This window comes from Cololabis saira, chromosome 3 (genome assembly GCF_033807715.1).
Source record: "Cololabis saira isolate AMF1-May2022 chromosome 3, fColSai1.1, whole genome shotgun sequence".
Lineage (NCBI taxonomy): Eukaryota > Metazoa > Chordata > Actinopteri > Beloniformes > Belonidae > Cololabis > Cololabis saira.
Genome location: NC_084589.1, coordinates 44,270,000 through 44,284,691, shown reverse-complemented (window position 1 = coordinate 44,284,691; position 14,692 = coordinate 44,270,000). Strand labels below are relative to the sequence as shown.

The window sequence follows — 14,692 nt, the reverse complement described above, 5'->3', positions numbered from 1 at the left end:
TTTGAAAACAAGTGCATTACTCTGTGTGACCATTAGGCGGCACTGTGACTGTACTCTTGTGCTACTGCGTTGGTTTTGAGACAGTTGAAGAATAAAGTTGTTGTAGAAATGGCTTCTTCCGCGTCATAAATAATGATCTAACTACAAGTCCTGCATATGAACTCCTACATGAACATCCTCCAACGATTGCGTTTTTTGCCAGTGTCATCTCACATCTTACACGGAGCCACGGTGACCTGCATCTTTTCTACAAAATAAACGATTAAGTCTAAAGCATGAAATCTGAACGGTAAAGTCGCATCTTAGTAACAGTTCAATGCCTCCCAGTTTATTAAAAATGATACCAAAAGCTCTTATTGTGTAGAAAAGATTTCAACCAGTTCCTTTTTTAGGTTTCCATTAATAAAATCCTAATCTATAGCTTGCAGGACTCCATCTTTGAATTCTTTGGTCAGTTCAGTTTTCCTAATGTTATTTTTCTTTCTCCAGATATAAATCAGAGTTAACCTGATTAATCTTTTTGATTACGTTATTGGGAATAGACAACGAGTTTGCTGGATAAATACATCTGGAGAGACTTTCCATTTTGGTTAAGAAGATACGACCTAATAAACTGATGTCTCTTAATAACCAGGAGTTGTTTGTTTTGGCATTCATTAATTACCCTCCAGACATTTTTATTTTCACGTTCTGCTGAATCTTTAGAGATGGAAATGCCAAGATATTTGACAACAGATTTTATAGGGATGTTGTATGCCTCTGATAAGTGACTATGGTGAATTGGCATTAACTCATATTTGTTCCAATTTAATTTCAGCCCTGAGGCTTTGGAGAAAATATCAATATGCAATATTTTTGGGACTTCAGATAATTGTTTCGTGAAGATAGTAGTGTCATCTGCTAACTGGCTAATGATTACATGTATTCCAAGTACCTCTAAAGGTGAATATTGGAATTTTTGATAAGGATAGAGAGCATTTCTGTAGCTATTATGAAGAAAAATGGAGAAATAGGACAGCCTTGTTTTACTCCTCGTTTAATTGTAAATCGAGGTGATGTGTCTTCTGGTAAAGATATACGGCTATTTGAATTTTGATAAAAGGGATTCAAAGATATTTATGAATTTATCACCAAATCCAATTAATTTTAAACACTGAAAAATGAATGGGTGCTCAATCGAATCAAACGCTTTATAAAAATCTAAATAAAACCATCATCTTCTATTAAATTATTATAGTCTAGAAGATCGAGGATTAAGCGAATATTGTTGTGAATGGATCTACCCCTCATAAAGCCAGACTGGGAGTCACTTATGATTTTGTGCAAGTGCTTTTTTAATCTCTTATCATTTATGAGGGTTACAATTTTGTAATCATTGTTCAATAAGGTGATCGGTCTAAGATTTTCTAACACTTTTGGGTTTTTACCCGGTTTTGGAATCACAGTTATTATTCCTTGTTTCGTACTAGAGGGAAATGTGATATTATTAGTTGCTTCTTTTAACATAAGAGAGAACGGTTCTTTAATAAATCCCAGAAATGTTTATAAAAATTTGCAGTAAGACCATCCCTCCCTGGGGATTTGTCCAAAGACAAACTGTTAACTGGTCAAGTTCAACAGAAGAAATATCAGCATCACGTAAATCTGCAAACTGTTTTTCTATAGTTGGAATAAGATCTTTGATATAGTTAAAAAAGTTGTCAGCATCGTCTCTAGAGAAAGATGAGGAATAAAACTTACTAGAAGGAAACTATTTCTCTGGCAATCACAGCTGGATCTGTGACAGTTTGATCTTTAATCACCAGTGATTTGATTGAATTTCTTTCCCGTCTTCTTTTTTCTAATCGACAAAAGTATGATGTGCTTTTTTCTCCTTCCTCTATCCATTTTGCTCTTGATCTTATATAAGCACCTTCGGCTCTCCTGAGATAGATTTCATCAAGCTTAATTTGCTAAATTTGTCATTTTTATTTATCCTCATCAGTCTGTGAAGTTTTATTGCAATATGAGTTTATTTCTTTAATAATTTCTGATAATTTGTTACTTCTGTTACGTGATTTTCCAAAACTAATAGCAAATTCTCAAACTTTAAATTTTAAGAATTCCCATTTAGCAACATAAGATATTATTGATTCATCACACTTTACATCTGAGATTAAGATTTCAATTCCATCATGAAAGGCCTGGCATTTCAATAAACTTGCGTTACATTTCCAGTAACCTTTGTTCCTAAAATGGATTAAATACATATCAAACCTGCAATTTTGTTTTCAAAGTATTGTTCCTTCCACTTTCATTTTCTTTGCCATGTAAAGATTGTTTTCAGTTCAACATTGATATGCACCATTTTAATACAAGACAGGCTAATCATTTAAATCTCCTGAAGTTCCGTACTGGTTTGTGTCAGTTCTCCATCAGATACAGTTATGGAACACCTACAGCAATCTCGTCTACCTCTACTTCATTCAATCATTTTAAACATAAACTCAGGACACATTTAATTGATCAAATTACCTAATGATATTTCTAGATTTGTTATTTTTTCTTTAATCATGTAGAAACCATGTATTCTATTTATGCTGCTGTTTATTTGCTTTGTCTTTGTTTTTAGACTGCAATCATGTATTCTGCATGTTTTAAATCTTTGTACAATCTTTTGCTGTATTTTACAGGTAGAGGCCTCGTATAAGCCCCTTGGGCTTTTTGCCTCAGCCTAGCACATTACCAATCTCTCTTTTACATTTGTATGTTACTTGTTCTGTTTTTATACTGTGCTGAATAAATACATCTAAAAAAACGGTGATCTATATCTTTTCTACTAAATAAAGGATTAAGTGTAAAGTGTGAAATATGAGTCTGGTCCAGAGTCTGAATGGAGCATGAAAGGCAGCACCAAGTAAACAGAACAACAAGTTAGTTCGGGATGTTTCCGAATCCCACATCAGCAGCTGCTTGAGCTGGGGAGTTTCCCATTGAGTTGGTTTGCTTCATCACCACGGCTTTTAACTGGAAACAAAGGGATCTTGTAGGAGTCATACTCATGTGTTCATTCATTCAACTTTCCAGGGTTACGTACCGACTCTGTGGAGTCTGATTTCAGGTTTCCAGGCGAGGTCCAACAGTCTGCGCTGACGGTCGAGCTCTTCTTCATACTCCAAGATGCTTTTTTCAAACACTGACAATATTTCTACAGCAGCTGCTGTTAGTCGCTGACCGATAAACTCTCTCAGATGATTCACCTTAGACATTGTTGAAGAGGAAAAAGAAAGGAAACAACAGAACCGTCCTCTCCTTCTTCTTCTCTAGGTTTAATGGCGGATCACAACCAACGTTATTAGGTTCTACCGCCACCTGCTGTACCGGAGTGTGTAACATCAGGATCATTATTACACCAGGTTACAGTCTAACTTAAAGGGGGGAAAAAAGGAAATACCTAAATAAAATAAGATAACCACATTTAAATCTTATTATCTATCCCTGCATCTTTAAGAAAGACAAGGATTTCCTTATAACAATCCCTCATCACCTCACTCCTCCCTAATAACCTACTAAACTCCATTCCCGTCCCAGCTCGTACATCCTGTCTCTTAAAGCGTTCCTTTCTACCTCATACTTGCCACATTTAAGAATCACATGCTCTACATTCTCTGTGACATCACACTCATCACATTTATCACACACGGACTTTGACATTAAATACAGAGTTGATTTTAAACTAGTATGACCTAATCTTAATCTAGAAATGATGACTTCCTCTCTCCTACACTTTCCTTTGAAAACCTTCACGTTAATTGACTTGTGTATGTTATAAAAATGTCTCCCTTTTACACCGTTGTCTCACACCTTCTGCCATGAATCCCTCACTGCCTTTCTAATTCATGATTTTGCTTCACCTTTACCAAAAGGAATTTCCATAATTACCTCACTACTCAATTTCAATGCTCTTTTAGCAATATTGTCTGCTTTCTCATTGCCATCAACACCCATGTGGGCAGGAACCCAACAAAACTGCACAGTAATTCCAGTTCTGCATAACCTCCACAACACCATTAATATTTCCAACACTAGATCTTCTCTTATTGTTTTATTTGAAGTCAAACTCTGAAGGGCTGCAGTGGAGTCTGAACAAATGACATAGTTCCTTCTCGCAGTTACAGTAAGTATTTCATTTACCAACTAAAGTAATTAGAACAAAATTCATACAACATTCTTTCCATCACTGGTTTACTACGACTTCTGTCATTTAGCAGACGCTTTTATCCAAAGTGATTTACATCTGAGAAAACAACACAAGCAAGAAGGTTTAGAAAGAGTTTTATTTTTTCCGACACAATGAGAGCTGACGCAATTTATATGATAAGCTTCGGATTGTTAATATCAATATATAAAATAAAAATATTTTTTAATTCATGTGTTCTTTATTATTTGTCATAAAACATTTATGTTGTTAAGAAACTTTTATTGCAATGGGCTTCAAAATAATCCACATGGTAAGTCTTTGAGACATCAAAACATTTAAATATCAAACTATCAAACTATCAAACTGATTTTGGTGTGAAATATATAGATATACAAGACTCATTTAAAGCTGCAGTTTCCAACATTTAACCACTAGAGGGAATAAAGATCCCAAACTAACCCCCAAACTCAGAATGACGGTTCATTCATGCATGAATCACCCACAGGTTTTCTGCAGGGGTTTGAAGCCTCTTTTTCCTCGTATTGTGGCAGGTTGGAATTATATAAAGCAAGAAGTTTAATGCGTAATTAGGGGCGTGGCCTTTTGATTGGCATTAATTTGTCTAACCTGTAAATAAATACTTTTTCTAAGATCTTAGAAAATGTTGGGAGTAAAGAATCAGGCCTGTAATTAGTGAATTGGTGTCTGTCTCCAGTTCTGTACAGTGGGATGACTTTTGCAGTTTTCATTTGTTTTTGTAAATGTCCCAGTTCTGAGCGACTGATTACAGCTGAATGTCAGTTAACAATCCATCAATAACCTTTTTGACTATTGTCATATCACCACAGTCAGTTGACACCTTGCTTTTACATTTACTTACAATATCTATGATTTCTCTCTCCTCCACAGCTGTGAGAAACATTGAATCTGGATTTCTACTCATTAATGTTTCCTTCCATCCATCAGCTGATCCAGGATCACACATTTTTCTGCCAGCTTTGGTCCAACACTCACAAAATACCTGTTAAAATTATTAACCACCTCATTCATATCATTAATGACGTCATCGTTATTGGTTAAATATTGTGGATAATTAGTCTGTCTTGAACTTTTCCTAATGGCATCATTCAATATATTCCAAATACCGTTATTTTTAGTCCTTGTTCTTGAATGAATTCATGTCCCTCTCCATGAAGGCAAGTGGTCTCGGCCCTGAAACAGCAAAGTCCTCCCTCCATTATCATGTTATTATTTTTATTATTATTGTAATTATTACAAAAGTGCATCTCCACTCGTTGAGTTTTCACTTTGAAAAAGATGGAAAATGGACTGGTACCAAAAGCCAGGCTTGTTGCCCAAGGTTTTGAGGAAGTGCAAGTTTCTGCTACAGAAGGAATTTCCAACCTGTGCTTCAGTCTCTGAGGCTCCTTGTGGCAGGAAGTTATCAAAAACAATGGACACTGCATTTGATGGACATAAAATCTGCTTCTTTCATGGACTAGAAATGTGGAGAGACATTTTCATTAAACCTTCTCCAGAGACCAACAGAGCAGATCATGTTTTTTTAACCCACATCAACTCCATGGTTCCTGACACAGTGGATTCCTATCAGTTTTCCTACCGTGCCAACAGATCAGTGGATGAAGCGATGGCTTCGGCTTCACTTCACCTTCCAACACCTGGACAGGATGAACACCTATGCACGGCTTCTGTCCCTGGATGTTCATTTGATGAAGCCAAGACCAGTGAAATAACAAACTGGATCAAAATGACGTGATTGAGGAAGTTGAGGATAAAGGACAAAAGTGCATCTCCACTTTTCAACTTCATTTGATGACATTTCTCTTTCCACATTGTTTTCTGAGCTAAATGCTGGTTGTACTGATCACGCTGTACCAATAATCTGCGTCACTGACAACTTTCCTCTTGTTGATGCACTAAAGTCTTTTTTTATTTGTGTTTTTATTAATAAGATAGATTGTTCACTCTTGGGTTTATGTTGAGCTTTTCTAACTCACCACCAGGGGGCACTGCTGCTCTTTCTACATATGGATAGTGTAATATTCCAGAATTATAAACAATAAAATAATTCATCCATCTAAAATGAAAACTTAATTACATTTTCATGATTATTTCTGACTAAATATGAGTTGAGGTAAAAAGACATTTATTTCTAAACGGATGTTTGATATAAAAGGGTTAAATCCAAAGTCTGTCCTCTTCCTGGAATCTGATCCCGATGATCCTCCCTCTTCTTCCTGCTCTCCAACCTGCAGATCTGCAGCTTCAACACGGATCTCAACATCAGCTTTAGAAGAAATCATGTGTCAGACGAGTTGTAAATCTAGTACAACTTGATTTTATACATGTGATTCAATAATATTGTTCATTTCATATTATGTAAATAATATGAAAAACATACATAAATATCTTGTAACTTTAGCTTGTATAGTTACAATAACAGCATGGATCATGTGAATTACATTGTTTTGACTTAGTTTGTCCTATGAACTACACGATAATCTGATGTACGTGCAGCTCAGATTTTAAAAAGCGTAAAGCCTTTTACAGTTTTCAGGGAACTATGTACATTATCACAATATACCGCAAATTTGGATACCGCAATATCGTATTGTATCGTGACTCAAGTATCGTGATGTGTATCCCACTCATTTCCTCATTAATTTGCAAACTAAATGTTCTCGTTTTCTAAATCAATAAAAACATTTTAAAGGGGAAATAAAAGCAAACCGTATCTGACTGCACTGACTTCGGAAATCTTCAAGGTTTTTTGTTTAATGCTGCAGACATTAAAGTTTATAAAATGGTGACAGATGGTTGGCTGTTCTGTTTCTGACGTGTTGATGGTTGCTTTTCTTCTTTTGTCCTCGTTTCTCTGAAGTTTCTTCATGGTTTTCAGTTTAACAACATGGAGCTGCAGATTAACTTTACAAACAGAATGTGAGTGAAGAAGAAACAGACGGGAAAAAGGACGTGTGAGAAAGGCTTTGTAGATGAACGAAATAAACTGTGACGTTTAAAGAACCTTCAGCACATACTAACAGCTCTTTATTTGCACCGTGGAGACGGCAAGTTACCAACAGCAACAAATAATAACGACTTTAAGAAGGAACAGGGATTCAAACAAACTCAATGCAGAACTTTAAAAAAAAAGTACACAACCACATCGTTCCCTCTGCGTCAAGTTGACGGAGAAGCATAAATCCAGGTTGAACCTGCAACCCTTGTGGGGAGGGGATTAGGCTCATCAGCCACAGGAGGTGGTGGTTGGACTTCTGCGGGTTCTTCTTCTGTGGGTCAGACAGGAGTGGACAGCTGCCCCCGGAGGACGACAACATGAGCTTCATTTGTCACGAGTCACCAGACTTCTCCTCCGGGTGATTTTTCATGTGACTCAGCAAATCAATTCTGCGGCTAAAACCTTTGTTGCACGTCTTGCACAAATATCTCTTCTCGCCCGTGTGTGTGGTTATGTGGCTTTTAAGAGCTGATGAGTGAGTAAAGGTTTTTCCACAGGTGTTGCACAGGTACGGCTTTTCACCGGTGTGGATCCTCGAGTGAATCACTAGCTGGGAACGTAGCCTGTAACTTTTTCCACATGTTTTGCAGATGTAGGGCTTCTCGCCCGTGTGCATGGTTATGTGGCTTTTAAGATTTGATGATTGAGTAAAGGTTTTTCCACAGGTGTTGCACAGGTACGGCTTTTCACCGGTGTGGGTCCTCGAGTGATCCACCAGGTGGGAACGTAGCCTGTAACTTTTTCCACATGTTTTGCAGATGTAGGGCTTCTCGCCCGTGTGCATGGTTATGTGGCGTTTAAGAGATGATGATCTAGTAAAGGTTTTGTTGCAGGTGTTGCACAGGTACGGCCTTTCGCCAGTGTGGATCATCATGTGATCCATTAAAATACGACTTTTACTGAACTCTTTCCTGCAAGTGCTGCAAGAAAACGCCTTCTTCCCCGTGTGGGTCCTGGTCATCTTTGATTTACAGTTGCTGTCTGACGGGACAGCAGCATCTTCCTGGTCACCATGTCGTCTCATTGGCTCCGGATCTGCAGTTTTACTGGAGTCTGAGCTTAAACTTTCAGTCCCTTCCTCATCTTTGTTTTGAGCTTCAGGAGAAGTGTGCAACAGCAGCTGGCCACAGTTTGGTCCTGGTTCACCATTTTCAACTTTCACAACAGCGACCAATGAGACATCCACCTCTACGTCCTCGTGCTTCATCTCCTGACCGCTGGAGTCTTCCTCCAGTTCTGTAGTCTGTGGATGCCCTGGTTCCTCCTGGTCCGGGCTGCAGCTCCTCTCCAGGTTATCCAGGTGCTGGTCACTGAAAACCCCGTCCTCCTCCACCTTACAAACATTTTCTTGTGGGAGTTCTGGAATTACAAAAAGGGACAAAAAGATAGGATTTTAACAAGTCAAAATTGCTTCCCAGTGTTGATTGTTTGGTTGTATTTGTGAGGTTTAAACTTTGTCCTGAATCTTCCCCTTCATCTATGTAGTTATTTGAAAACAAGTGCATACAATTTTCATCTCTAATGGGAAAGGCCAACCATGATTTACAAAACATTTCAAAATGATTTAATATTAACAAAAATCACTGAATATAAACAAAATCTAATTTCATTATACTTGCATCAAAAAATAAAATATATTGTAATTTTTTTTTTTTTTTTTTTTACCTTGTCTGCACACATATTAATGATTGATACCATGACGGTAGAAACCAAAGGTATATATATGTGCATTATTACTATATTTAATTTTTTTTTTTTTGGGGGGGGGGGGGGGGGTGACGACATCCACTGCCAATCCAGGAAGAAGGAACATTCGACCCAAATCTTGAGATCTGATCGCAGTCTGAGCTAAGCTACCGCTACCTAACCCCAAAAACTACAGAGCAAGCATGCAGGTGAACAAGCCAGTGTGTATGTCTATGTGTGTGTATGCGTGTATGTATATGATCATGCGTGTGTGTGTGTGTGTGTATATGTGTGTTCGTACGTGTGTGTGTACATGTCTTTGTGTCTTTGTGGCTGTGTGTGTGTGTGTGTGTGTGTGTGTGTGTATGTTAGGGATGTTAACAATTAATCGATTTTCGATTAATTGCCATTATGAAATTACCCGATTAAAATTAACGATTACAATTAATCTATTTATTTATTTATTTTTTTCGTTTAATTTCACCAGCTGGTATTACGCCCGGACCGCATTTAATGCGACACAACGCGCTGCGCCGCACACATAAAGTTAGAAGAAAGAGACGGCGGATATGTTTGGTTTTAGTAACATGCTCAGGCAATGAGTCTGCAATGGCCCAGACGGGAGACACATGTAGCTCAGTGCTTAACTTTTATTTTTAATCCACTCTATATTCTTCTGGTTGTTCTCCGATATGCTCCCCTAAAGCCTGAATTATGGTTCTGCCTTAAATCGACGCAGAGCCACCGCCGTAGCCTACGGCGTAGGCTCTGCGTTGTAACGCGGAACCATAAATCATCTTCACCCGGTACATACATAGGTTTCTCTAAACATCTGTCCCCGCTACAGTTTTAACTAAAAGAAAATGTGCTCCAATACAGCAGGTCACATAATTTTATTTTGAACACTGCCAAAACTCTAACTTAAAACGTAACTAGAACTTAAAATTTGCTTGACACAAATGACACTATTATGGCTGCTGCTACTACTAATAGCCTTGAAGTGCACTTTATATTATATTCCTTGTGGTACAAAAATGTCTTTTTGTTACTTTTGTATCAAATAAATATTTGATTAAGGAATACATTAAAATGTCCTTTGTATTTTATATAAGCAAAAAAAATTATGTTTGTATCTCAGATGGGGGAAAAACGCAGCTTATCAACTAATCGATGATCGATCGATAAGGTTATCAACTGTCAATTAATTAAATAATCGATAATTTGCATCCCTAGTGTATGTATATGTTTGTGTGGCTGTGTATGTTTGTGTATATGTATGTGACTGAGTGGCTATATGTGTGTGTGTGTGTGTGTGTGTGTGTGTGTGTGTGTGTGTGTGTGTGTGTGTGTGTGTGTGTGTGTGTGTGTGTGTGTGTGTGTGTGTGTGTGTGTGTGTGTGTGTGTGTGTGTGTGTGTGTGTGTGTAATAAACCAAACAAAGCTCCACCTGAAGTGTATCTATAGTGGGGGAGGGGGGGGAGCAACACGCCACCCGCGAAACCAGAGGCCGACATGGAAGAACCCGGAACCCGGGCCACCAGCAACCCCACAGAGGGGAGAAGTAGGAGGGAGGCAACCCACCGCCTGCGAGGCCCCCCCCGTAGGTTCTATTTGAATGTCTCCCAGGTGACCTAATATACATACCGTGGGGCACACTGGGATTTTGTAGTTGATCCATGTGAATAAATCCTCACAAATCTCCTTCCAGAACCTCTGTACCGGTGTACAGAACCATAAAGCATGCATATAATTATCAGGAGTGTTCTCTGTGCACTGTGAACAGATATTAGAGGTGACAAAGCCCATCTGGAACATCCTTTGTCCAGTATAGTGTATTCTATGAAGAACTTTGTACTGTATAAGTTGTAAGTTTGGGTTTTTAGTCATAGTAAACGTATTTAAGCATATTTGTGACCAAGAAAACTGATCGGTATTAAGAGAGTATATTATTAAATATGTAAATCTAACACCGGTCTGTCTATAGGAGACGACCCGCTCACTCAGGTTACATCAACAACCTTCCTTGGTGTAATTATCCATGAAAGTTTAAGCTGGAAAAACCACATCAACCATGTCTGTAAAAAATATCTAAATCTATTGGTATTATTGGCAAATTCCGTTGTTTGGTGAATGAAAATTGTCTCCCAACTCTTTATTATAGCTTGATATATCCATATCTCATTTACTGTAATAGTATTTGGGGAGCTACCTACAACACACATCTTCATAAACTTCATGTTGCAAAAAAGATTCTGCAGGATTGCCACACACAGTAATTGGTCTGCTCATTCTGCCCCTCTTTTCAAACAACTCAATATTTTACCCATCTTTAAGTTAAATACATATCAAACCTGCAATTTTATTTTCAAAGTATTGTTCCTGCCACTTTCATTTTCTTTGCCATGCAAAGATTTTTTCAGTTCAACAGTGATATGCACCATTTTAATACAAGACAGGCTAATCATTTAAATCTCCTGAAGTTCCGTACTGGTTTGTGTCAGTTCTCCATCAGATACAGTTATGGAACACCTACAGCAATCTCGTCTACCTCTACTTCATTCAATCATTTTAAACGTAAACTCAGGACACATTTAATTGATCAGATAATCTAATGATATTTCTAGATATGTTATTTTTTTCTTTAATCATGTAGAAACCATGTATTCTATTCATGCTGCTGTTTATTTGCTTTGTCTTTGTTTTTACACTGCAATCATGTATTCTGCATATTTTAAATCTTTGTACAATATTTTGCTGTATTTTACAGGTAGAGGCCTCGTATAAGCCCCTTGGGCTTTTTGCCTCAGCCTAGCACATTACCAATCTCTCTTTTACATTTGTATGTTACTTGTTCTGTTTTTTATACTGTGCTGAATTAATGAATAAAAAAAAAATCTACATGGAGCCAGTGTGATCTGCATCTTTTCTACTAAATAAAGGATTAAGTTTAAAGTATGAAATACCAGTCTGGTCCAGAGTCTGAATGGACCATGAAAGGCAGCACCACTCTTATCCCCCCTGGCATGAAATGTGATTTCTATGTTCTGTTTCAGATATATAATTTGTAAACTTCATGTTTTTGTGAAATAAAGTAGGAACAACAATGTGCAGCATGTGCATATGGAACTGTGGAGACTCTGTGGAACAGTTTGGAGCTGGAAATGAAAAAGTACTAACATAAATCTGTTTAAAAAGAGATACAAACAATTATTTATAAACAGGTATATGGAAGAGGAAATGGGGTAACGAGTGTGAGAAACAAATAAAATAGGGAAAAATGGTATATTATACTTTCTTAAGATATGTTTAGATATTTATGTGGATATTTATGTAGTATATATTATGTTGAGAGGGAGAGTTATAATTATGTAATATATGTTATATATTTCTTAGGTATGTAGCATATATATATTTATAAGGATATTTATGTAGTTATATAGTGTATATTTATATAGATTTATAAAACATTTGTATTTTCTATATATTGATATAATATTCAGGTAATATTATTTTTTTAGCTATACTTATATGTATAATTATGTAGTAATAGGCATGTTTTACATAGTATTTATATAGACTATATTCATATGGATATTGTGTAGATATAATAATAGCAATAATGTAAATTCATAGTTATAAAGGGGTAGGAACTAGGAAAAAGTGTAGACTTCTTCCTACTCCTTTTTCCAACATATGTGAATATGAAGATGTTAATGTTTATTTTTTATATACATGTTCGAAATAAAAATTCATTCATTCATTCATTCATTCATTCATTCATTCATTCATAAAGTATGAAACATCAGTCTGGTCCAGAGTCTGAATGGAGCATGAAAGGCAGCACCAAGTAAACAGAACAACAAGTTAGTTCGGGATGTTTCCGAATCCCACATCAGCAGCTGCTTGAGCTGGGGAGTTTCCCATTTAGTTGGTTTGCTTCATCACCACGGCTTTTAACTGGAAACAAAGGGATGTTGTAGGAGTCATACTCATGTGTTCATTCATTCAACTTTCCAGGGTTACGTACCGACTCTGTGGAGTCTGATTTCAGGTTTCCAGGCGAGGTCCAACAGTCTGCGCTGACGGTCGAGCTCTTCTTCATACTCCAAGATGCTTTTTTCAAACACTGACAATATTTCTACAGCAGCTGCTGTTAGTCGCTGACCGATAAACTCTCTCAGATGATTCACCTTAGACATTGTTGAAGAGGAAAAAGAAAGGAAACAACAGAACCGTCCTCTCCTTCTTCTTCTCTAGGTTTAATGGCGGATCACAACCAACGTTATTAGGTTCTACCGCCACCTGCTGTACCGGAGTGTGTAACATCAGGATCATTATTACACCAGGTTACAGTCTAACTTAAAGGAAATACCTAAATAAAATAAGATAACCACATTTAAATCTTATTATCTATCCCTGCATCTTTAAGAAAGACAAGGATTTCCTTATAACAATCCCTCATCACCTCACTCCTCCCTAATAACCTACTAAACTCCATTCCCGTCCCAGCTCGTACATCCTGTCTCTTAACCTTCGTCGTGTGTTAGGGTCGCCACCGACCCGTTCTTAGGTTTTAAATTCATAAAACTACCACAAAAATGCGTTTATTGCACCGAGGCTTTTTGACTTTGTCAGGAACCTTTATTTCAACAAAATAATATCCAACATTTTTTTTTCACTAAATTATAAAATTCTCTGGTTGAAATTGTTACCTTTTACTTTTTTTCCATTTCCTTGAAGTAAATGGGTCGAAATTTACCCATAACACCATAAATGTTACAATAGTTAATAATATTAAAATGAAAAAATAACTGAAACAAATTTATTTAAGATATGTGTTCTAATACCTCTCCGTTATAGCCAGGTAACACAAAAACCTTTTATTTATTCATATGATTCTCTTGAGGTTCATTTTTACCAGTTTTTAAAATTGAAATTAAGGGCTATACTGACAAAAAAAGGCCCAGAGTCCCATACCAAAAATATTAAAACCAATATTTTCATGGATAAGGAAGCCTAACAATGTAACCAAGAGATGAGAAACAAATTGGATGATGGATAATTGCTTTTAGTGTATTTTAGAGATAATTTAAAGGACGGGTCAAAACCGACCCGTTAACATCTGAGATGGTAGCAGAAAGCTAATACCAGACAAAGGTTAAAGCGTTCCTTTCTACCTCATACTTGTCACATTTAAGAATCACATGCTCTACATTCTCTGTGACATCACACTCATCACATTTATCAGACACGGACTTTGCCATTAAATATAGAATAGTTCCGTCTCGCAGTTACAGTAAGTATTTAATTTACCAACGAAAATAATTAGAACAAAATACATAAATTTTTTTCATCACTGGTTTACTACGACTTCTGTCATTTAGCAGACGCTTTTATCCAAAGTGATTTACATCTGAGAAAACAACACAAGCAAGAAGGTTTAGAAAGAGTTTTATTTTTTCTGACACAATGAGAGCTGACGCAATTTATATGATAAGCTTCTGATTGTTAATATCAATATATATATGTAAAAAAAATGTTTTAATTCATGTGTTCTTTATTATTTGTCACAAAACATTTATGTTGTTAAGAAACTTTTATTGCAATGGGCTTCAAAATAATACACATGGTAAGTCTTTGAGACATCGAAAGATTTAAATATCAAACTGATCAAACTATAAAACTATCAAACTGATTTTGGTGTGAAATATATAGATATACAAGACACATTTAAAGCTGCAGTTTCCAACATTTAACCACTAGAGGGAATAAAGATCGCAAACTAAC

General features: G+C 36.7%; 2 protein-coding genes across 2 annotated transcripts in view; one reads left to right on the top strand and one right to left on the bottom strand.

The window, feature by feature from the left end:
• Positions 1 to 14,692, top strand: part of LOC133440368 (zinc finger protein 37-like) — an 801,383-nt gene that overhangs the window by 417,724 nt on the left and 368,967 nt on the right. The window lies entirely within an intron of this gene.
• Positions 7,321 to 8,629, bottom strand: LOC133440357 (zinc finger protein 239-like). The gene has a single exon (XM_061717602.1). The coding sequence runs from the start codon at positions 8,425 to 8,427 to the stop codon at positions 7,552 to 7,554; it is 876 nt and encodes a 291-aa protein (XP_061573586.1). The 5' UTR covers positions 8,428 to 8,629; the 3' UTR covers positions 7,321 to 7,551.